Source organism: Passer domesticus, chromosome 14 (assembly GCF_036417665.1).
Source record: "Passer domesticus isolate bPasDom1 chromosome 14, bPasDom1.hap1, whole genome shotgun sequence".
In the NCBI taxonomy this organism is placed as follows: domain Eukaryota; kingdom Metazoa; phylum Chordata; class Aves; order Passeriformes; family Passeridae; genus Passer; species Passer domesticus.
In genome coordinates this window covers 2,390,838-2,415,457 of record NC_087487.1, presented here as the reverse complement: position 1 = coordinate 2,415,457, position 24,620 = coordinate 2,390,838, and the positions used below count along the sequence as shown (strand labels likewise).

General features: G+C 54.7%; 1 protein-coding gene across 1 annotated transcript; it reads left to right on the top strand.

Moving 5' to 3' along the window:
• Positions 1-7,742: 7,742 nt before the first annotated feature.
• CD276 (CD276 molecule) lies at positions 7,743-23,062 on the top strand. The gene is given in 9 exon segments (XM_064389295.1): positions 7,743-7,805; positions 12,843-12,951; positions 14,589-14,939; positions 16,670-16,924; positions 16,927-16,965; positions 17,882-18,022; positions 19,725-19,766; positions 21,345-21,380; positions 22,253-23,062. Coding segments are annotated over 8 exon segments (927 nt in total). The 5' UTR covers positions 7,743-7,805; positions 12,843-12,911; the 3' UTR covers positions 22,276-23,062.
• The last annotated feature ends 1,558 nt before the right edge of the window (positions 23,063-24,620 follow it).

Here is a 24,620-nt window from a genome sequence, read left to right as displayed (position 1 = left end):
CAGTGTGTCTGTGTGTCCATGTGTCTGTGTGTCCGTGTGTCCGTGTGCAGCCTGGCAGCAGGATGTGCCTCTGGGACAGTGGGATGCAGGATAGGGCAGTGTGTCCATTTGTCTGTGTCCGTTTGTCTGTGTCCATGTCTCTGTGTGTTCATGTGTCTGTGCGCAGCAGGATTTGCCTCTGGAGCAGTGGGATGCAGGGTGGGACAGGGCAGGGCAGGGCAGTGTGTCCGTGTGTCCATGCGTCCATGTGTCCGTGTGCAGCCTGGCAGCAGGATGTGCCTCTGGGACAGTGGGGTGCAGGATAGGGCACTGTGTCTGTTTGTCCGTGTCTCTGTGCGTCCGTGTGTCTGTGTCCATGTGCAGCAGGATGTGCCTCTGGAGCAGTGGGATGCAGGGCAGTGTGTCCGTGTGTCTGTGCACAGCCGGATGTGCCTCTGCGGCAGCAGGATGTGGTGTGGGACAGGGCAGGGCAGTGTGTCTGTGTGTCCATCTGTCTGTGTGTCCATGTGTCTGTGCGTCTGTATGTCTGTGTGTCCATGTGTCCGCGTGCAGCCTGGCAGCAGGGTGTGCCTCTGGGGCAGTGGGGTGCAGTGTGGGACAGGGCAGTGTGTCCGTCTGTCTGTGTGTCTGTGTGTCCATGTGCAGCAGGATGTGCCTCTGGAGCTGTGGGATGCAGGGCAGTGTGTCCATCTGTCTGTGCGTCTGTGTGTCCATATGTCCACGTGTCCGTGTGTCCGTGCACAGCAGGATGTGCCCAGGATCCCTCGGCACACGGAGCGCTCTGCCAGGCGCTGTGCGATGCTGGTGGCACCTCGCGGGCAGGAGCCAGGAGCAGATCTCCAGAGGATCTCGGAGCAGATCTCCAGAGGATCTCGGGGTGCACCTCAGCCCCTGGTGGGAGGGACCTTAACCCCATGGTGCCCGGGCAGAGCCACCTCCGGGTGCTGCCAGCCCTGTCCAGCCTGGCCGTGGCACTGCCAGGGGAGCCACAGCTGCTCCAGGCAGCCCTGCTTTAGGATTTGGCCAACTTCAGGTAACTTTAGGGTAAATAAAATGTAGGGTGAAGCTTTTTATTGTGCCCACAGACAGGGAGCAGCCCGGGCCCTTCGTCCTTACCCTGTTCCAGGTGGCACTGGCCGCCCTGGCCTGGCTGGTCCCTCCCTGGTGACAGCTCTCTGCAGTTCCACGTGGCTGGGCCGTGGTGTCCCCGCTGCCCTGGGGACGTGGTGACCCCGTGGGCACTGCCAGCTGTTTGTCCTGCCTGGCTGCCCCTGCTCTGCTGCCCCCAAAGGAGTTTGTTGCTGTAGCACCATGGGTTTGTAGTTTATTGAAGAAAAGACCTCAAGGAAAGGTTTTGGAGATAACAGCTCTTTTTTCCCCAGCCCTGAAGGGATGAAAGCCACGCTGGGAGCGATCTTTGCCGGGCAAGAAAAAAGCCTGCTGGCTTTTCTCTGATAAATACCCGGCTGATATTTACAGATAGTGGGCTGCTCTGAGCTGAATTCATTTCCTGGGAGATCAAAACGTGCTTTGGGACTGAAACCTCTGGCTCCTTCCTTCCTGCTCCGCTGGGAATCTTTGCCCGGTGGATGCTCCTGCTGCCTCCCAGGCTGCCTGCAGGGGCTCAGGGTGACAGAGCACCCCGGGGTGATGCCTCTGGGGGAGAAGGACTCACGTTTCTTCAGTCTGGGGGGGAAAATCTGTGAGAAATGGATTTACAGAAAATTCTCACAGCCTGACTGTGAAAATCGCCAGTCACGTGGTTTTAAAATGTTAAAAGTTGAATAGTAATAAAATGGTTATAAAAATAGTAGTATAATTAGAGTAATAAAAATTTGGACTATTAGCATTAGGACAATATGAGACAATAAAAACAAAGAGTTACAGACAGTCTGGGTACCTCTTTCTGGGCAAAATAAGCCTGAAAAAGGACCCACATTAACAGAGGATTAACCCTTAAAGCAACAGCTGTTGCATGTTCATACATCTCATACATGATGCACAAATTCCATTCAAACAAAGGATTCTGGCTGGTCAGTGTCAGCTTCTTCCTCTGAATCCTGACAGAAGGAGTTGGGTTCTTCTGATAATACAGCAATAAATTATTTTTCTCTGAAAGATTTAGGTGTCCTGTGGCTGCTATCTCGGTGTGAGTCCTCTCTTTAAAAAAAGTACCTTACACAGCATAGTTCCTATTTTAACATTGTGTTGTAACCTAAAAATATAACACACTGCTTAAGGAAATTAATACAGCATAACTTCCTAACATAACACATCCAATATTCATTTTAATATTTGCAATGAGCCAATCATAAAATACACATTTTTCACACTGACAGAAGTCTCACATATCTGTGTGCAAACCTTGAGATAAGAAATGCTGACTGAGACATGCCATGGAATGGGACAGACATTGTGGAGAGAGAAATGGAAGCAGAAACAAGTTTCAACGGATGGCCTTGCAAATAAGACTGGATACTTTAGAGAAATGGAAATATGAAAGATGTATTTTAGATTGGCTTTAAGGCATTTACAGCACGGTGTGACAAAAGCTGATAGGCCAAGAAACACTTATAATGTAATTAGGAATATTTGGCTTCTGATTGTGATGGCGTGAATTATAACATCTGTATTGTCTTACCCTTCTCATGAGACTGAAAGTGGAATAAAAGTTTTTAAAACACTTCTCAGTTGCCCCACCTCTGGGTCAGAAAAAGGTTAAATCCGACAAAAATCCACTTTTTTTGCCTTCTCCCTGCTGTCCCTGCTGGATGTGGCGTGCTGGTGGCAGCAGAGCTGGGGGAGGACGTGGGGAGGAAGCAGGAGGAAAGGAGAAGGGAAAAGGAAAGGAAATTTTCCGTGCCTGGGGGCGGGGAGGGCTCTGCATGGAGCACAGCTGGCTCCTCTTCCCTTCATTCCCCAGGAACAGAGGAGCTTTTCATTCTGGAAAAGCCTCTGGGAAAGGGCACAGCTCTCTGCAAGGGGCAGGGACAGCCCGGGCTGGCATTGCTGAGAGAGAGGTGCCACATTCACACTTTCTGAAAAATCCCTTCCTGGGAAGCTGAGAAGCCTCAGAGGAAAAGGAAAACAATTTTCAAAAGATAATAATGAAACTTGTGACTCTTTCCAGAGCCCTGGCCCTGATTGGCCAAAGAGCGAAAACAACTCCCAGCAGAATGCAATTAAACCTGTGGGTGAACAATCCCCAACCACATTCCACACGAGCAAAACACAGGAGAAGCAAATGAGATAAAATTGTTTTCCTTTTTCCCTGAGGCGTCTCAGCTTCCCAGGAGCAAAATCCTGAGTGAAGGGATTTTCCAGAGAATGTGAATGGCACAATCCTTTTAATAAATCCTGCTTGATTCTTGAGCTCAGCCTAGGCTCGGTTCTAGCTCAGCCTTCCCAAGGCATCACTGGTCAGTTCTGGAAAGGGAGGAAATTTGGGAATGACCCTCCTGGGCTCCAGATTCCCAGATCCCAGCTGTGGGAAGCAGAGCTGTGCAGCATTCCCGTGGTGACAATGGGAATTTTCAGCAGCAGAAGCAGCCCTGATCCCGAGCTGCTCCCAGCGCCTCCCTCCTGCCCTGACTCAATCCTGGCCTTATTTTTTAAAGAATTATTTTGCCAGAATTAACCTTGCAAACCCCAGCTCTGCGTTTCACCTTTCTGTGGGGTTTTCAGTCATTATTATGCACATTTTTGAGTCATTATTATGCACGTTTTTGGGGCATTATTATGCACATTTCTTCTCCCCACACACCTGGGCTACTGCAGGCTTTGAGGAAGGAAAATAAACCAAAAAGAATCATTTGGGATGGAGACGTCCCCAGCTGAAATCCCCCCAGAAGCCTTTTCATTGTTCATTATGAGCAGCATGGGTTTTAATTCTGAGCGTGTTTTGGTGTTAAAACCTGCTTTTGTTTCCAAGCTTCTTCATTTTACCTGAGTTTTATTTTTTTTTTTTTGTGTTGCCAGCTGATGTCTTTTTGGGGGGTATTTATGTATTTTTTTGGGATTTATGTCTTTTCTTGGGGGGGATTTATGACTATTTTGAGGGCATTGATGTATTTTTAGAGGGGATTTGTGTAATTTTTTGTGGGAATTTGTGTCTTTTTTGGGGAAATTTGTGTCTTTTGGGGGGTATGTCTTTTTTGGGGGACTTATGTCTTTTTTGGGGGGATTCATGTCTTTTTTGGGGGGGATTCATGTATTTTTTTTGAGATTTATGTCTTTTTTGAGGGATTTATGTCTTTTTTTGGGAGGATTTGTGTCTTTTGGGGGGATTTATGCATTTTTGGGGGGAATTCCCTGTGTTCTGTCCCTCTGTTTTAAAATCTTTTATTCCATTTTCAATCTCATTAAAAAAGTAATACAAATTTTATAATCCACACCATCACAATCAAAACCCAACTATTTCCTAATTACAAAACATTATAAATAAACTATAAATAAATATAAATAAAATATAAATATATATAATAGAAAACTTTTTACTACACCATACCATAAATATCTTAAAACCAATCACCTAAAACTACCCCTCACAAATCCCACTGCATCTTTCATCATCCCATTTCTCTAAAGCATCTAATCTTATTTATAAAACTATCCTTTACAACTCTTTTTTTTCCTCCCAACAACATCCATCCTATTCCATAACATTTCCAAATCACCATTTCTTATCTCAAAGTTTACATATGTGCAAAATCCTCTCTTGCCTGCCAGGGAAAAAAAAAAAAAACAACAAAACAACATGGAATGGTTGAAATAAATGTTTAAATATAGCAGCTCTGGGGTTATTTTAACTCTCAGCTTTCCATTTTCAGCTCTGGCTGTTGCAGCTTTCTCCTGTCAGGAGCTTCCCGTGCTCTGCAGCCACGAAAGGCCCAAACCCCCTCACTTTGGGGGTTCCTTTCCAGTGCCAGCGCTCCCAAAATTTTGGGGTTTCCCCTCTCTAGTGGTTTTGGTTTGCTAATTTGAGATTTCATTTGATACGAAAAAGCGAAAACTGATTTTTTGATTTTACAAAGTTGAGATCAAAATTGAAAATTTGAGATTTTTAAATTTGAGATGTGGAATTTTTGAGAAAAAATTGAGATTTTTCTTGAAAAAAAAAATGAGGGTTTTTTGAGATTTCTCAAAAAAAGTTGAGGGTTTTTTTTTTTTTGAGATTTTTAACCTCAAATTAACCTCTAATTTGAGGTTAATTTAGGTTAATTCCCTAAATTCCTCCTGTGCTTTTGCCCAGCATGGGGTGGGGAAATCATGAACCAGGATTTTCCTGGGAAGCAGCCTGGGCATCCCCTGGCAAATTCCAGCTGCCTCTTGTCCTGCCCACAGGAGATGGCTCGGCCTTCCTGCCTGGTTCCTGCACCTCATCCTGAACCTGAGATCCCCAAAATCCTGAACCTGAGATCCCCAAAATCCTGAACCTGAGATCCCCAAAATCCTGAACCTGAGATCCCCAAAATCCCAAATCTGAGATCCCCAAAATCCTGAACCTGAGATCCCCAAAATCCTGAACCTGAGATCCCCAAAATCCTGAATCTGAGATCTCCAAAATTCTGAATTTGAGATCTCCAAAATCCTGAATCTGAGATTCCCAGAATCCTGAACCTGAGATCCCCAAAATCCTGAACCTGAGATCCCCAAAATCCCGAATCTGAGATCCACAAAATCCTGAATCTGAGATCTCCAAAATCCCAAATTTGAGATCTCCAAAATCCCAAATTTGAGATCTCCAAAACCCCAAATCTGAGATCTCCAAAATCCCGAATCTGAGATCTCCTAAATCCTGAACCTGAGATCTCCAAAATCCCAAATCTGAGATCTCAAAAGTCCCCAGTTCTGTGCACCTTATCCTGACTCTGAGATCTCCAAAATCCCGAATCTGAGATCTCCAAAATTCTGAATTTGAGATCTCCTAAATCCTGGACCTGAGATCTCCAAAATCCCGAATTTAAGATCTCCAAAATCCCTCGTTCTGTGCACCTTATCCTGACTCTGAGATCTCCAAAATCCTGAATTTGAGCTCTCCAAAATCCCGAATTTGAGATCTCCAAAACCCCTGGTTCTGTGCAGCATGTCCTGACTTTGAGGTCTCCAAAGTCCTTGGTTCCCTGCAACTCATCCCAAATCTGAGCTCTCCAAAATCCCGAATTTCAGATCCCCAAAATCCGTGGTTCCATGTATCTCATCCTGACTTTGAGATCTCCAAAATCCCGAATCTGAGATCTCCAAAATCCCTGGTTCTGTGCACTTCACCCCAAATCTGAAATCTCGAAAATCCTAAATTTCAGGTCCTCAAAATTCGTGGTTCCATGTATCTCATCCTGACTTTGAGATCTCCTCATCCCAAATCTGAGATCTCAATCCCTGCTTCTGTGCACCCCAATCCCCTGGGGCGGCGTGTCCCACCTTGGAGGGCTTCACCTGGCCCCATGCACCCCATTTCCCCAGACCCGTGCACCCCAACATTCCCTGCCTCTGTGGACCCCAATCCTCTGCATTGCTGTGTCCTGGTGCCCTGGCTCCCTGCACCCCAAATCCAGGCTCAGGGTGTCCCCGTGCCCCGGCTCCCTGCACCCCAAATCCTGGCTCAGGGTGTCCCCGTGCCCCGGCTCCCTGCACCCCAAATCCTGGCTCAGGGTGTCCCCGTGCCCTGGCTCCCTGCACCCCAAATCCTGGCTCAGGGTGTCCCCGTGCCCTGGCTCCCTGCACCCCAAATCCAGGCTCAGTTTGTACCCCAATGCCCTGGCTCCCTGCACCCCAGTGACCCCAATCCCTAGCTCTGTGCCCCCCAGTGCCTGTACCGCAACCCTCAGGCTCCTGACACCCCCAATCCCTCTGGCCTGGTGCCCCCGACACCCACGGCTCTGTCAACCTCAATGCCCCAATCCTACACTCCCCAGTCCCCAACCCCAGGCACCCCAATCCCTAATTCCCAGGCACCCCAATCCCCTGGCTCACTGCTCCCCAATCCCCAACCCCAGGCACCCCAATCCCTAATTCCCAGGCACCCCAATCCCCTGGCTCACTGCTCCCTAGTGCCCCTGCTCAACACTCCCCAATCCTCCTCTCCAGGCTCCCCGATGCCCGGCCCTAGGCTCCCTGTTCCCCATTCCCGGCTCCCCAATCCCCTGGCTCCGTGTCTCTCCCGGCTCCCCAATCCCCTCGCTCCCTGTCCCATTCCTGCTCCCAGTCCCCATTCCCGGCTCCATTCCCCGGCTCCCCCAATCCCGGCTCCCCAATCCCCTGGCCCCGTGTCTCTCCAGGCTCCCTGTTCCCCATTCCCGCTCCCCAATCCCCTGGCCCCCGTGTCTCTCCGGGCTCCCCAATCCCCATTCCCGCTCCCCAATCCCCTGGCCCCCGTGTCTCTCCAGGCTCCCCAATCCCCATTCCCGCTCCCCAATCCCCTGGCCCCGTGTCTCCTCCGGGCTCCCCAATCCCCATTCCCGCTCCCCAATCCCCCCTGGCCCCGTGTCTCTCCAGGCTCCCCAATCCCCATTCCCGCTCCCCAATCCCCTGGCCCCGTGTCTCTCCAGGCTCCCCAATCCCCATTCCCGCTCCCCAATCCCCTGGCCCCGTGTCTCTCCAGGCTCCCCAATCCCCATTCCCGCCTCCCCAATCCCCTGGCCCCGTGTCTCTCCAGGCTCCCCCATTCCCCATTCCCGCTCCACCAATCCCCTGGCCCCGTGTCTCTCCAGGCTCCTCCCGCCGTTCCCGGCAGGAAGCGCTCTCCGCTCTCCGCTCTCCGCTGGTGCCGGGGGCCGCCGCCCCGCGCTGCCGCCGCCGCGGGCCCGGTGAGTGCGGGGCTCCGGGGCTCCGGGGGTCCCCGGGGTGCGGTGCGGCCGGAGCGGGGCCGCCCCAGCCCGGGGGAGCCGCGGGGCCGCCCCGCTCCGCCGCCCCCTCCCGCGGGCCGCGCTCGGGCGGGGTTCCGGGCCGGGGCGGGGGAGCGAGGAGCGAGGGAAGGAGGAAAGGAGGGGGGAGGAATGAATGGGGCTCGCCGGGGGGGCTGCGGGGGTCCCCCGGCCCCCGGGGCGCAGGCGGGGGTGGGTGGCACCCCGGGATGCTCGGAGATCCCGCTGGAAGCGCCCTCTCGGCTGTGCGGGCTGAAGGCGGCCCGCGGTCCCGGGAGGAAGCGCTGGTTCCCCTTTTCCACCGCCGGGACAAGGGAGAGCCCGCCCAGCCTTCCTCCGGCCCGCCGGCTGTCCCGGGTCCCGGTCCCTTCCTTCTGTCAAGTGCTGCACCCCAAATCCCCATCCCTTCTTCCTTCCCAGTATTGAACCCCAAGTCCTTGTCCCTTCCCCTGGCAAGGATCACCCCGAATCTGTGCCTCTTCCTTCTGTCAAGTGTTGCACCCCCAAATCCTCATCCCTTATTCCTTCCCAGTATCACCCCAAATCCCTTCCTCCTTCACTGTATTGCACCCCAAATCCTTGTCCCTTTTGTCAAGTATTGCACCCCAAATCCTCAATCCCTTCCTCCTTCCTGTATCACCCAAATCCTCATCCCTTCGTTCTGTCAAGTATTGCACCCCAAATCCTTGTCCCTTCCTCCTTCCACTACTGCTCCCCAAATCCCTTCCTCTCCCCAGTATCACCCCAAATTTCTTCCTCTTTCCCAGTAAACCCCAAATCATCATCCCTTCTTCCTCCCAGTATTCCACCCAAATCCTCGTCCCTTTCTCCTTCCCAGTCTCACCCCAAATCCCTCCCTCTGCCAGGTGTCCCCCCAAATCCTCAATCCCTTCCTCTCCTCCCAGTGCCCCCCCAAATCCTCATCCCTTCCTCCTGCCAGGTGTCCCCTGAATCCTGGTCCCTTCCTAGCCCCAAGCACCCACCCCGAGCCCCAGTGGGATTTGGGGGCCGTGTCCCACCTTTGCACAGCCCGTCCCCACGTGGGGCATTGCTGCTGCACGCCCACAACTTGAGCAGGGCCTAAAAATAGTCCGAGCAGAGCTGGCTCTTGGCTCGAGGAGAGGGGCAGCGGGGGGCTGACCCAGATACCCAAAATTAAAATTTACTTAGTTTACTGCACTGAAATATTCTTTCTTTAGCTCACTTAGGGAGAGAAGTCTTCCTTGATGTTATGGAGATTTTTTTGTGAGGAAGGAAATCAGTTCTCTCGTGGCTCTTTTACAAATAGCAGCTGCCCGGGAAATTGATTATCTGAAATTTATTATTTGTTATCCTGAAGCCCCTCTTATTTCCTACAAGCCTTCCACAACTTGTTTATGGGTTATATTCACTTGTGGGGTATTGTTTTAAGGATGAGCTCTTTAAAGGTAAAAGTTCTCATTATCTATCTCTGAAATCATCTCTGGGAACAGAGATTTCTTTTTTTCTGGGGCACAGGGTCTCCTCACTCTTTTCTTTTTCTCTGTTTAAACTTTTCACAGGATCACAGCTGCTTTTAATCTCTGCTTATTTTACGTGTGGAGGCCTTTTGCTCGATGTTAATTAAACCCTTCATCTCCCTGTAGTTCCATGCATTATGGGGAAAAAGCATTTTCTCTACAGCTTACAAGAGGATTTTAACCCTAAAATTAGGGCATCTCCTCATCCCTCCCATCCGGGACTTCTTTTTCATCGATGTCTTCCTGTTGTTCTTTTAGTTCTTGTTCCTTCCTCTCCCTGGAGGGAGGGTTGAAGGGGTTAACACCTTCCTTGGGGCCTGCAGATGGTCAGTGGGAGGCCAGGACGTGTCCCTGGACCCGTGGGTGTTTCCCTGACACCTCGGGGATAATTTGGGGTTATAAAAAACCACAGAAAGGGTGAGGTGTGGTTCTGGATTAAATTATTCCTTGGCTTTCTGGAGGGAGGTTTTTGTGGGATTCTTCCTATTCCAATTTCATGTCTTGGAGATCCCACCATGGGGAAACTGAGTCACGGCAGCAGCAGGGTTGGGGACACGGGTGTCCCCTTCCTGTGACCCCAGAGCCATGGGGGAAACTGAGTCACGGCAGCAGCAGGGTTGGGGACACGGGTGTCCCCTTCCTGTGACCCCAGAGCCGGCCTGTAGGGTCGCTGTAGGGAGAACAGGATTTGTTCAGTGTCCCCGGGAGAAGGGGAGGGTTCCAAGGGGATGAGTCGGGGTTTCCCTCTCCCCCCCAGCGCCCTTTCCCTCCTTCCCGGCTGCCTGGGATGGGTCTGCTTGGGAAAGGTTTGGGACAGGGGTGGGAAAAATCCTGGAGCGTTCCTTTTACGTCGTGCTTGGGAGGGAAGGAGAGGGGAAGTGCTCCTAGGGCTCTTGGGGTAGAAACAGGCCTCAGTCTTCCCCCATTGTGCCTCAGTTTCCCATTTGTGCCTCAGTTTCCCCCTTGTGCCTCAGTTTCCCCCATTCCCTGTGCCCCCATTTCCCCTCTGTGCCCGTTTCCCACTTGTGTCTCAATTTCCCCATTCCCTGTGCCTCAGTTTCCCTCCTTTTGCCTCAGTTTCCTTCCTTTTGACTCAGTTTCCCCCATTCCCTGAGCCTCAGTTTCCCCCATTCCTTGTGCCTCAGTTTCCCCATTCCCTGTGCCAGTTTCCCCTCGTGCCTCAGTTTCCCCGTGGGAGCTGAGCTGAGCCGCCCTTTGGCGCTGCCATTTTCCCGAGTAAAGGATTTAGGGAACAGGGCCGAAATTGGACCCCAGGAAAGCCGTGCCCTGACCCCACAGGGGTGGCAGTGCCGGTGCCAGGGGCTCTGAGCAGGGACTTTGGCATGGGATGGCACAGGGAGGGGACACAGCGGGACCCTGGGATGGGCTGGGACATGGAGAGGATCCAGGGGGACCCTGGGATGGGACAGGGAGGGGACAGAGAGGGGACAGGACGCAGCGGGACCCGGGAATGGGATGGCACAGGGAGGGGACAGGGAGGGGGACAGGACACAGCGGGACCCGGGAATGGGATGGCACAGGGAGGGGACAGGGAGGGGACAGGACACAGCGGGACCCGGGAATGGGATGGCACAGGGAGGGGACAGGGAGGGGACAGGACACAGCGGGACCCGGGAATGGGATGGCACAGGGAGGGGCAGTGCCGTGACCCTGCAGATGTGGCAGTGCCAGGACCCCACAGGTCCCAGCGGGACCCTGGCATGGGCTGGCATGGCCCCGGGAGGGGACACAGCGGGACCCGGGGATGGCCCAGGAGGGGACTGGGGACAGGGAGGGACCCGGGGATGGCCCGGGGAGGGTACCGGGGACAGGGAGGGTACCGGGGGACCGGGGACAGGGAGGGACCCGGGGGTGGCCCGGGGAGGGTACCGGGGGACCGGGGACAGGGAGGGGCCCGGGGATGGCCGGGGAGGGTACCGGGGACCGGGGACAGGGAGGGAGGCCGCAGCGGCGCCGCTGCCCCGAGCTCGTTCCTGGCGCGGCTCCCGCGGCTCCTCGGGAATGCGGCGGGGCCGGGCACTCTGCCCTCCCCCCCGCGCGTCCCGCTCCGCTCGAATTCCCCTTCCCGGGCACCCATCCCGGAGCTTCCCCGGCCTCCTGCCCCGGGGCCGCCGGGAATCCTCAGCCCTGGCCTGGGAGCTGCTCCCGGTGGGCTTGGAGCAGAGGGGAGGGAAGGGAAGGAAGGGAAGGGAAGGGAAGGGAAGGAAGGGAAGGGAAGGGAAGGGAAGGGAAGGGAAGGGAAGGGAAGGGAAGGGAAGGGAAGGGAAGGGAAGGGAAGGGGAGGGGAGGGAGGGGAGGGGAGGGGAGGGGAGGGGAGGGGAGGGAGGGGAGGGGAGGGGAGGGGAGGGGAGGGGAGGGGAGGGGAGGGGAGGGGAGGGAGAGGGAAGGGGAGGGGAGGGGAGGGAGGGGAGGGGAGGGGAGGGGAGGGGAGGGGAGGGGAGGGGAGGGAAGGGAAGGGGAGGGGAGGGGAGGGAAGGGAAGGGAAGGGAAGGGAAGGGAAGGGAAGGGAAGGGAAGGGAAGGGAAGGGAAGGGCTCACAAGCCACAGCTGCTGCCACCAGCTCCATCAGTGCTGGGAATGCAGCGATCCCTGGGGTTGTGCCAGGCTGGAGCTGAATCCCTTCCCGTGGTGTCTGATGGGTGGTGCTATCCAGGGATGGCTGCTGTGGGATCCCCAGGATCCCTGGGAATGGCTGCAGGGGGATCCCTGGGAATGGCTGGTGTGGGATCTCTGGGAATGGCTGCAGTGGGATTCTGGGAATGGCTGCAGTGGGATCCCTGGGAATGGCTGGTGTGGGATTCCCCAGGATCCCTGGGAATGCCTGGTGTGGGATCCCTGGAATGCTATGGGATCCCTGGGAATGCCGTGGGATCCCTGGGAATGGCTGCCATGAGATCCCTGGGAATGGCTGGTGTGGGATCCCTGGGAATGCCGTGGGATCCCTGGGAATGCCCTGCGATCCCTGGAATGCTATGGGATCCCTGGGAATGCCGTGGGATCCCTGGGAATGGCTGCCATGGGATCCCTGGAGTGGCTGGTGTGGGATCCCTGGGAATGGCTGGTGTGGGATCCCTGGGAATGCCGTGGGATCCTGGAATGCTATGGGATCCCTGGGAATGCCATGGGATCCCTGGGAATGGCTGCCATGGGATCCCTGGGAGTGGCTGATGTGGGATCTCTGGGAATGGCTGGTGTGGGATCCCCAAGATCCCTGGGAATGGCTGCAGTGGGATCCCCAGAAATGGCTGGTGTGGGATCCCTGGGAATTGTGTGGGATCCCCGGGAATGGCTGCAGTGGGATCCCTGGGAATGGCAGGTGTGGGATCTCTAGGAATGCCGTGGGATCCCTGGGAATGCAGTGGGATCCCTGGGAATGCCGTGGCATCCCTGGCCTGTTCCCTTCCCTCGCTCTGTCCCTCCCTCCCAGCACCATCCAGCCTTTCCTTGTGTTTTCCCCCAGCTCAGGATTCCCAGCGGATCCTCCCGCCAGGATTCCTGCTCCCGCATCCCGGCTCTCCCCGTGCCAAGGATGCCCTTCCCGCTGCTCATCCTGGCACTCGGCCTGGCAGGTGAGTGGGGCTGGTGGCAGCGCCCGCGGGAGATGTCCCCAGTGCCACCCGCGCCCGACAGAGCCGTGCCCCGAGCTGGCGTCTCCTGGACTGGCGCTCCGTGGGGTGGCACCTCGGCTGGCACCTCCGGGCAGGGGACAGCTCCTGGCAGGGGACAGCTCCTGGCAGGGGACAGCTCCTGGCAGGGACAGCTCCTGGCAGGGGACAGCTCCTGGCAGGGACAGCTCCTGGCAGGGACAGCTCCTGGCAGGGGACAGCTCCTGGCAGGGACAGCTCCTGGCAGGGACAGCTCCTTCCCGCCCCGGGATCCCTCAGTCCTGGTGGATCCCGTTGGCAGTGCCAGCGCAGCTCCAGCCGGGCTGGCTCCCGGTGTTTATTGTTATCCAGATGGAGCCGGGGTGTTTGGGATGTGCCCGGAGCCAGGCCGGCTGTGAGCCCGGTGCCCTCTCCCTGCCCGTGTCCGGGCCTGGCACGGCTCCTGCCCACCCTCCTCATCCTCCCAGCATGGAGTCTTCCCAAAAATTCCCTGTGCCATCCCTGCCCTCATCACCTCATGGGATGTGTTGGCCATGGGATGGGGCTGGAATCGTGCCAGGGCACTGGAATGGGGCTGGAATCATTGCATGGCACTGGGATGGGGCTGGAATCGTGCCAGGGCACTGGGATGAGCTGGAATCGTGCCAGGGCACTGGGATGGGGCTGGAATCATTGCATGGCACTGGGATGGGGCTGGAATCGTGCCAGGGCACTGGGATGAGCTGGAATCGTGCCAGGGCACTGGGATGGGGCTGGAATCATTGCATGGCACTGGGATGGGGCTGGAATCGTGCCATGGCACTGGGATGGGGCTGGAATCATTGCATGGCACTGGGATGGGGCTGGAATCGTGCCATGGCACTGGGATGGGGCTGGAATCATTGCATGGCACTGGGATGAGCTGGAATTGCACTGTGCCACCCCAGCTGGCACTGTGCTGGAGCACTGGTGCCACCTAGCGCTGCCAGCCTGGCCAGGGCTGGCTCCTCCTGGGGACCGTGTCCCCACCACTGCCACCAGCCATCCTGTCCCCATGGGGACAATCCGGGCTCCGTGTCCCAGAGCAGGTTTGGGTGCCCGTGGCAGCTCCTGGCAGCACAGGTGCCCACTTTGGTGCTGGATGTGGGACTGTCCCCTTCCAGCAGGGTGGCATGTCCAGTGACAATCCTGAGATGCCACCTGCCCATGTGTCCCTTCCATGGGCATCCCTCGGTTTTCTTGGATGTTATCCAGGTTTGGTGCTCCTGGCAGCTGAAGGTGCCTCTGGTTTGTCTGGGATTGTCTCCCTTCCATCAGGGTGGCATGGCTGGGGACAGTTCTGAGATGCCACCTGTCCATTGTCCCTCCCATGGGCTGCTTGGGTGCTATCCACATTTGGGTGCCCGTGGCTGCTCCTGGCAGCCAGAGGTGCCCCAGTTTGGTGCTGGATGTGGGAATTTCCCCCTTCGAGCCGGGTGGCATGGCCAGGGACAGTCCTGGGATGTCACCTGTCACTGTGTCCCTCCCATGGGCATCTCTGAATTTTCTCCAGCACCATCCAGGTGCAGAACCCAGGATGTTCTCCTGCAGCAGTCACAGCGCGTCCCCGTCCCCTCCCGCAGGTGCCATGGAGATCCAGGTGCCCGAGGAGCCCGTGGTGGCCCTGTTTGGCCACGACGCCACCCTGCTGTGCTCCTTCTCTCCGGACGCCAACTTCAGCGTGGCCGAGCTGAGCCTCATCTGGCAGCTGACGGACACCAAGCGCCTGGTGCACGGCTTCTCGGGGGGCCACGACCAGCTGCAGGACCAGGGCCGCGGCTACGCCAACCGCACGGCGCTCTTCTACGACCAGCTGGCCCGGGGCAACGTGTCCCTGCTGCTGCGCCGCGTGCGCATCGCCGACGAGGGCAGCTTCACCTGCTTCGTGCGCGTGCACGACCACGACAGCGCCGCCGTGGCGCTGCAGGTGGCGGGTGAGGTAGCGCGGGGCACCGGGGTGACGTGTTGGACACACCCCAAGGTGTTCCTGGGGTGGGACAGAGAGGGGCCGCCTCGGCCAGTGGGGACCCTCTGCTGAGGATGGGTTTGGCAGCTGGAAGAGCCCATCCCAGTCCTGGCTGGCCCAGCTCCCCATCCCAGTCCTCACATCAGTCCACCCTTATCTCCCACAGCACCTCTTCCAAGTGTTCCCTGGGCAGCAAAATCTGTGCCCAGCTGAGGCTGCCGGCTGAGGGGCCACCTCAGCCTGCTGAGGGTGGGTTTAGTAGCTGGAGGAGCCCATCCCAATCCTAGCTGACCCAACTCCCCACCCCAATCCTCACTCCACTTCTCCCCCTTGTCCCCTGGGCAGCATGATCCATGCCCTGCTGAGGCTCCTGGCTTAGAGACCACCTTTGCCAGCAGTGACCCTCAGCTGAGGATGGGTTTAGTCCCAACCCAGGGCTGACCCAGCTCCCCATCCCAATCCTCACTCTGGCACCCTATTTGTCCCCAAAATGTTGCCTGGGCAGCGTGGTCCGTGCCCTGCTGAGGCTCCCGGCTGAAGGCCCACCTTTGCCTGCAGTGACCCTCAGCTGAGGATGGGTTTTAGCAGCTGGAAGAGCCAGTCCCAAGTTGGCCCAGCTCCCCATCCCAGTCCTCACTCTGGTCCCCACCCTGTCCTCCGCAGCACGTCCCCAAGATATTCCTTGGGCAATCTGTGCCCTGCCTCAATGGAGAGGGGCCACCTTGGGCAGTAGTGACCCCAGCTCAGGATGGGTTTAGCCCCATCCCAGGGCTGGCCCAGCTCCCCATCCAGTCCTCACATCAGTCCCCCCTTATCTCCCACAGCGCCTCTTCCAAGTGTTCCCTGGGCAGCAAAATCTGTGCCCAGCTGAGGCTGCCAGCTGAGGGGCCACCTCAGCCTGCTGAGGATGGATTTGGCAGCTGAAGAGCCTGTCCCAATCCCAGAGCTGGCCCAGCTCCCCATCCCAATCCTCACTCTGGCACCCTACTTGTCCCCAAAATGTTCCCTGGGCAGCACAATCCGTGCCCTGCTGAGGCTCCTGGCTGAGGGGCCACCTCAGCCTGCTGAGGATGGGTTTAGCAGCTGGAAGAATTCATCCGAGTCCATCTCAATCCTCACTCCAGTTCCCTGGAGTGATGGCCCAGCTCCCCATCCCAATCCTTACTCTGGTCCCCTCTTGTCCCCTGCAGCACCTCCCCAAAATATTCCCAGGAGAGGGACAGAGAGGGGCCACCTCGGCCAGCAGTGGAGGATGGGATCCAATCCTGGCTGGCCCTGTTCCTGATGCCAATCCTCTCTCCTGTCCCCCCTTGTCCCCCACAGCACCTCCCCAAAATGTTCCCTGGGCAGCATGATCCATGCCCTGCTGAGGCTCCTGGCTGCGGGGCACCTGTGCCCGCAGTGACCCTGAGCTGAGAATGGGTTTGGCACTGCAAGATCCCAATCCTGGCAGCTGCAAGATGCCAATCCCTGCTGGCCCGCTCCTGATGCCAATCCTCTCTCCTGTCCCCCCTTGTCACCCACAGCACCTCCCCAAAATGTTCCCTGGGCAGTGTGATCCGTGCCCTGCTGAGGTTCCTGGCTGCGGGGCACCTGTGCCAGCAGTGACCCTGAGCTGAGGATGGCACTGCAAGGTCCCAATCCCGGCTGGCCCCGCTCCTGATGCCAGCCCTCCCTGCTGTCCCCCTGTCCCCACAGCTCCCTACTCCAAGCCCAGCGTGCACCTGGAGCCCAGCAAGGACCTGAAGCCGGGTGACGTGGCCGAGGTGACGTGCCACGCGTCCCGCGGCTACCCCGAGGCCAGCGTGCTGTGGCAGGACAGCCGGGGTGCCAACCTGACTGCCAACGTCACCACGTGGCAGGTGGCCAACGAGGAGGGGCTCTTCGAGGTGCGCAGCGTCCTGCGCGTGCTGGTGGAGCCCAGCGTCACCTACTCGTGCCTGGTGCTCACGCCGCGCTGCGCCAGCACGGCCACGCCTCGGTCACCATCACGGGTGAGCGGGCACGGGGAGGTGGCACTGCCACCCAGAGCCAGCCAGGAGAGGCTGGGGGAGGTGGCACTGCCACCCAGAGCCAGCCAGGAGGGGCTGGGGGAGGTGGCACTGGCAGCCAAAGCCAGCCAGGAGGGCAGGGGGAGGTGGCACTGTCACCCACAGCCAGCCAGGAGGGCATGGGGAGGTGGCACTGCCACCCACAGCCAGCCAGGAGGGGCTGGGGGAGGTGGCACTGCCACCCAAAGCCAGCCAGGAGGGGCTGGGGGAGGTGGCACTGTCACCCAGAGCCAGCCAGGAGGCATTATTGGAGGTGACTGGTGGCACCCACGATGGTTGGGGGAGGTGACACTGGCACCCAGAGCCACTCAAAAGGCATTGGGGGAGGTGGCACTGCCACCCAAGGCCACCCAGGAAGCACTGGGGGAGGTGACTGTGGTGGCACCCGGGATGGCTGGGGGAGGTGACCATGGTGGCACCCAGAAGGGGCTGTGGGAGGTGGCAGTGCCACCCAGAGGGGGATGTTGGGGAGGGGTTCCCGGCTGGGCTGGCACTCCCAGAGCAGCCGGGGCTGTCCCTGGATCCTGGCAGTGTCCCGGGCAGGGCTTGGGGCAGCCTGGGACAGTGGAGGTGGCACTGCCTGTGCCAGGGGGTGGCAGCGGGTGACCTTTAGGTCTTCCACGGAGACATTCCATGCCCCAGGGAGCTGTTCCTGGGCTGGGTTGGGATCCAGCCTGGGTGTGGGATCACCCTGGATATGGGGTCACCCTGGATATGGGGTCACTCTGGATGTGGGATCATCCTGGATATGGGATCACTCTGGATCTGGGATCACCCTGGCAGTGGGGTCACCCTGGCAGTGGGGTCACGCCGGCATTCCCGGGTGCTGATCCAGGCCCTTTTCCGTCCCTCCCGCAAGGCCAGCCCCTGGCATTCCCGGCGGTGGCCCTGTGGGTGACAGTGGCCCTGGCCGTGTGCGTGGTGGCCCTGCTGGGCGTCCTGGCCTTCGTGTGCCACCAGAAGATCCGCGAGAGCTGCCGGGAGGACGAGGAGCGCGCGGGTGAGTCCGGGAGGGGACACACGGGGGTGGCACCGGGGAGTGGCACTGCCACCCGTGTCCCCTTTTCCGGCACCTCCGGGCTCCTTTCCCATTTTGGGTCATATTCCACATTTTTATGGGGTGCTGTTTGCACCACAGGGAGATTTGTTCCTGAAAAAGGTCCCAAAGCAGCTTTGCCACCCTTGGGAATCACCTTTTTTCCATGGATTTTGCTCCCAGTTTCCCTTGGGAATTCCCTTTTCTCCCTGGATTTTTTTTCCATGGATTTTGCTCCCAGTTTCTATTGGGAATTACCTTTTTTTCCATGGATTTTGCTCCCAGTTTCTACTGGGAATTACCTTTTTTTCCATGGATTTTGCTCCCGGTTTCTCTCAGGAATGACCTTTTCTCTATGGTTTTTTTCATGGATTTTGTTCCCAGATTCCCTCGGGAATTGCCTTTATTCCATGGATTTTGCCCCCAGTTTCTATTGGGGATTACTTTTTTTCCATGGATTTTTCCCATGGATTTTGCTCCCCCTTTCCCTCAGGAATTACCTCTTTCCATGGATTTTTCCATGGATTTTACTTCCAGTTTCTACTGGGAATTACCTTTTTTTCCATGGATTTTGCTCCCAGTTTCTATTGGGAATTACCTTTTTTCTATTTTTTTCCCCCATGGATTTGCTCCCAGTTTCCTTTGGGAATATCCTTTTTTCCATGGATTTTCCTCCCAGTTTCTATTGGGAATTACCTTTTTTCCATGGGTTTTTGCATGGATTTTGCTCCCAGTTTCCCTTGGGAATTGCCTTTTTTCCTTGGGTTGTGATCCCAGTTTTTATTTGGAATTACCTTTTTTCCATGTTTTTTGGCCTGTGGATTTGGCTCCCAGTTTCCCTCAGGAATGACTTTTTTTTCCATGATTTTTTCCATGGATATTGCTCCCAGTTTCCCTTTGGAATTGCCTTTTTTCCCCTGGATTTTTCCTGGATTTTGCTCCCAGATTCCCTCGGGAATTGCCTTTATTCCATGGATTTTGCTCCAGTTTCTATTAGGAATGACCTTTTTTCCCATGGTTTTTTTCCATGGATTTTGCTCCCCCTTTCCCTCAGAAATTATCACTTTCCATGGATTTTTCCATGGATTTTACTTCCAGTTTCTACTGGGAATTACCTTTTTTCCATGGATTTTGCTCCCAGTTTCTCTTAGGAATGACCTTTTTTCCATGGGTTTTTTCCATGGATTTTGTTCTCAGATTCCCTCAGGAATGCCTTTATTCCGTGATTTTGCTCCCCAGTTTCCTTAGCAATTACCTTTTTTCCATGAATTTTGCTCCCAGTTTCTATTGGGAATTGCCTTTTTTCCATGGATTTTTCCCATGGATTTTGCTCCCAATTTCCCTCAGGAATTGCCTTTTTTCCATGGATTTTTCCATGGATTTTGCTCCCAGGAGCAGCAGCAGGAGGTGGGCACCTCCCGGGCTCCTGGTGGGTGCTGGAGGGAGGGAAGAGCCTCCCAGTTTGGGGTTTCCCAAATTTTGGGGTTTCCAGGGATCCCTCTCCAGGCAGATTTCAGCTGTGCCAAACCCACGGCGTCCCTCGGAGCTGGGGCCTTTCCCGCTGGGATTTTCGGGAATGTGGCGCCCTGGGAAGGCCAGGATGCTGCCAGGGGCACCCCCAGAATCCCAGGAATGGGGTTCCCACCTCGGGATCCTTGTTTTCCAGGGCCAGAGGAGCGGGATGAGGAGGGGGAGGAGCCCAAGACAGGTGGGTGCCCCGTGCTGGGCGCTTGGCCCCTTCCCTATTCCCGATTTCTGACAGCCCTGATCCTGGATAAACCTCCTCATTCCCAAATCAAACCTCCTCATTCCTTAATAAACCTCCCCATTCCTCAATAAAACGTCCAAATTCCCAAACCAAACCTCCCCATTCCTTAATAAAATATTCCAACTCCCAAATCAAATGTCCCAATTCCTTAATAAACCTTCCAACCCCTTGATCACATCTTCAAATTCCTGAGTAAAACCACCCAAATTCCATAATAAAAGCACCCAATTCCTTAATAAACCCCTCAATTCTTTAATAAAACCTCATTTCTTAATAATTTCCATATTCCTTAATAAAACCTCCCCATTCCTTAACAAACGTCCCCATTCCCAAATGAAACCTCCCCATTCCTTAATAAACCTCCACATTCCTTAATAAAATGACAGAATTCCTTAATAAAATCTCCTGATTCCCAAATAAAACCTCCATATTCCTTAATAAACCTTCCCATTCCTTAGTAAAATCTTCCAATTCCCAAATAAAACCTCCAAATTCCTTAATAAAATGGCAAAATTCCCAAATAAAACCTCCTAATTCCTTAATAAAATGGCAGAATTCCCAGATAAAATCTCCCAATTCCTTAAAAAAAATGACAGGATTCCTTAATAAAACCTCCCTATTCCTTAATAAAATAGCAAAATTCCCAAATAGAACCTCCCAATTCCTTAATAAACCTCCCCATTCCTTAATAAAATGACAGAATTCCTGAATAAAACCTTCGTATTTCTTTAATAAAATGACAGAATACCTTAATAAAATCTCCCAATTCCAAATAAAACCTCCCCATTCTTCAATTAAATGACAGAATTCCATTTAAAAAGTCTCCCAATTCCTTAATAAAGTGACAGAATTCCTTAATAAACCTCCCAATTCATTAGTAAAATCTCCCAATTCTGTAATAAAACCTCCCAATTCCTGAATAAAATTACAGAATTCCTTAATAAAATCTCCCAATTCCCAAATAAAACCTCCCAATTCCTTAATAAAATGGCAGAATTCCCAGATAAAATCTCCTAATTCCTTAATAAAATGCCAGAATTTGCAATTAGAACCTCCCAATTTCTTAATAAAATGCCAGAATTCCCAAATAAAACCTCCCAATTTCCTAATAAAATAGCAAATTTCTGAAATAAAACCTCCCAATTCCTTAATAAAATGGCAGAATTTCCAGATAAAATCTCCCAATTCCTTAATAAAATGGCAAAATTCCCAAATAAAACCTCCTAATTCCTTAATAAAATGCCAGGATTCCTTAAGAAAACCTCCCAATTCCCTAATAAAATGGCAAATTTCCCAAGTAAAACCTCCCAGTTCCGTGATTTCCCAGCATCCCGCAGCTCCACGATATTCCTGGGGATTCCCTTTATCCACTGGCACAGGCCCAAACCCTTGGAATTCTGCAGGGAAATTGGGAACGGGGTCACTTTTGGGGTTTATCCCCCCAAAAAGGGATTTTTGGAGCCGTTTCCTTTGGGAATGGGATGGGACTGACCACGGGATGTTTTCCCCTTTTCCCAGCTCTGCAGCTGCTGGAAAACACGGAGAGCAGAGAGGGTGAGTGGATGTTTCTGGAAAAACCGGGATAATTCCCCTTTTCTCCCTAAAATCCGCGTGGGAAACATTTGTCAGGTTTCCAGGGGGATTTTCCCTCCCCTATTTTCATTTTCCCATGGGTTTTCCATCAGCTTTTCCCAGATTTTGGTTTTCCATTTCCCTTTTTCCTAGTTTTTTTCCCAGTTTTTCCTGTTTTTCCCAGCATCCAGCAACTCCTGCATCCCTCATCCCTCCTTTTCCCCACTTCTTTGGGATTGGGAAAAGCCTCCCCACACCCAGCCCTGGAAGGAATTTGGGGTTTTTTTTTTGGAGTTGCCGTGGATTTTCTGGGATGATGGGAATTGCTGGGGTTGGAAAAGGATTCAGAGTTTTCCCACTGTGGAAAAGGATCTGGAGTTTTCCTGGCCTGGAAAAGGATTCCAGCCTGGAAAAGGATCCAGAGTTTTTCCAATCCTGGAAGAGGATCCAGAATTTTCTGAGCCTGGAAAAGGATCCAGAGTTTTTCCCAGCCTAGAAAAGGATCCAGAGTTTTCCAAGTGTGGAAAAGTATCCAGAGTTGTCCCAGCCTGGAAAAGGATCTGGAGTTTCCCAAGCTGCAGCCCCAATAATCCGTTAATCCATTAATTTACTTATGTCATAATTGATCAATTTATTCATTCATCAATTCATTAATTCATTTATTTGTTCATTTATTAATGTATTCATTTACAAATCCATTACTTCATGAATGAATCGATTCATTAATTCATTAGTAATTAATTTATTAATTCATTAATCTATTAATTTATAAATTCCTGAATCCATTGATCTATCAATCCCATCCCTGGAGTTCCCTTTCGATGTTTTCCCTCTCGATTCCTTTCCCCGCCCAGCTCGGGAGCAGGAGATCGATTGACGGCAGCCCCGGAGCCCGGCCCCGCCCGCGCGTCCCCGAGCGAGCGGCGACACCGCCGGGGAGGTGACACCCCCGGGCTCTGACACCTCCGGGACAGTGACATCCAGGCTTGTGACACCCCCGGGGAGGTGACACCTCCGGGACAGTGACACCCCCGGGGAGGTGACACCCCCAAGGATGTGACATCCAGGGCTGGTGACACCTCCGGGCTGGTGACACCCCCGGGACAGTGACACCCCCGGGGCGCCCCGCAGGGAGGACCGGAGCTGCCGCCTCCCCCCTCCCATTCCCGCTCCCCGCCTCCCGTCCTTCCCGGGAAGGCTGGGCTGAGGATCTGCCCGGTGTCCCCGTGTCCCTCTGCGTGTCCCTCCCCGGGGGACATTGCCGTTCCCTGCTCTGGCCCCGGGAATGGCGGCGGAGCGCGGGGGGCTCCGGGAGCCCCTTCCCCCGCTCCTTTTCCCGCTCCCCGAGTCCCTCCGGACTCGTCCTGGCCTTACACGCTGGATCCCGGCGGGGTTTGTCCCCCCGGAGCGATCCCGGGGCGTTTTGGGAAGGGGGCACCCGCTGGCCGGGTGAGGTCCTGCCCTGGGGACATCTCTGGGGACATCCTGAGCTCGTCATTCCTGTGGGATTGGGGCGCGTCCCGGGGTCCCCCGAGCGCCGCTGGGGACATGGGGACACCCCGAGTGCTGCTGGAGCATCCCTGTCCCGCTCCGGAGCGCTTTAAAATCCGGGATCTGGAGGTTTCTCGTGCCTTGACAAATAAATTTGGGACCGTGTCGGTCGATCCCTCCCGGCTCCGTGTGCTCCGTGGGGTTTGGCCAGGAATGGGGTAAGGATTGGGATTCCTGGGGCCTGGCGGAAAATCCCCCAGGGATGCCCGGGCTGGCTCCTAAATTAAATCCTGCCTATGAGATGGGATGGAAATTCCTGGGAGATCCTTCTCAATGGGGTGGGAATTCCTGGAGGAGCCTTCTCAATGGGGTGGGAATTCCTGGAGGATCCTTCCCGATGGGGTGGGGATTCCTGGGAAATCCTTTCCCATGGGGTGGGGATTCCTGAGGGATCCTTCCCGATGGGGTGGGAATTCCTGGGAGATCCTTCTCAATGGGGTGGGAATTCCTGAGGGATCCCCTTCCCGATGGGGTGGGAATTCCTGAGAGATCCTTCCCAGGTCCATTCCTGAATCCCTGTGGGGGGTGGTTTTTGGTTGTCCGTCCCCAAGCCCTGCATCCCAATGGGTGAATATTCCCAAAATCCAGCCTGGATGGATGATGGATGGATGGATGGATGGATGGATGGATGGATGGATGGATGATGGATGGATGGATGGATGGATGGATGATGGATGGATGGATGGATGATGGATGGATGGATGGATGATGGATGATGGATGGATGGATGGATGGATGGATGGATGGATGGATGGATGGATGGATGGATGATGGATGGATGGATGGATGGATGATGGATGGATGATGGATGGATGGATGGATGGATGGATGATGGATGGATGGATGGATGGATGGATGATGGATGGATGATGGATGGATAGATGGATGGATGGATGGATGGATGGATGGATGATGGATGGATGGATGATGGATGGATGATGGATGGATGATGGATGGATGGATGGATGGATGGATGGATGGATGGATGGATGATGGATGGATGGATGGATGGATGGATGGATGGATGGATGGATGGATGATGGATGATGGATGGATGATGGATGGATGGATAGATGGATGGATGGATGGATGGATGATGGATGGATGGATGGATGATGGATGGATGGATAGATGGATGGATGGATGGATGGATGGATGATGGATGGATGATGGATGATGGATGGATGATGGATGGATGATGGATGGATGGATGGATGGATGGATGGATGGATGGATGGATGGTTGGATGATGGATGATGGATGGATGATGGATGGATGGATGATGGATGGATGATGGATGGATGGATGGTTGGATGATGGATGATGGATGGATGATGGATGGATGGATGGATGGATGGATGGATGGATGGATGGATGGTCCCAACTCTTCCCCCTGGATTTCTGCATTGCCTTCCCACCCCAAAGCTGCTCAGGAATGCAGCTCCTCCCGCCTGGATTGACCATCAGGAGCCAAGGTGGCATTTTTGGCTCAGAAAAACCTTGGAAAAGCCTCATGCCAGGAATGCTCCGGGGTGGAAGTGTGTCCCTGCGGAATGAGGCGCCAGCGGGAAGGACACGGGAACATTGTCCTGGGAGCAGCTGCTGCTCTGACCCCTTTGGATACCTTGGAAAAACGCCCAGGGTGGATTTGGAGCTCCAGATTCCTTTGTT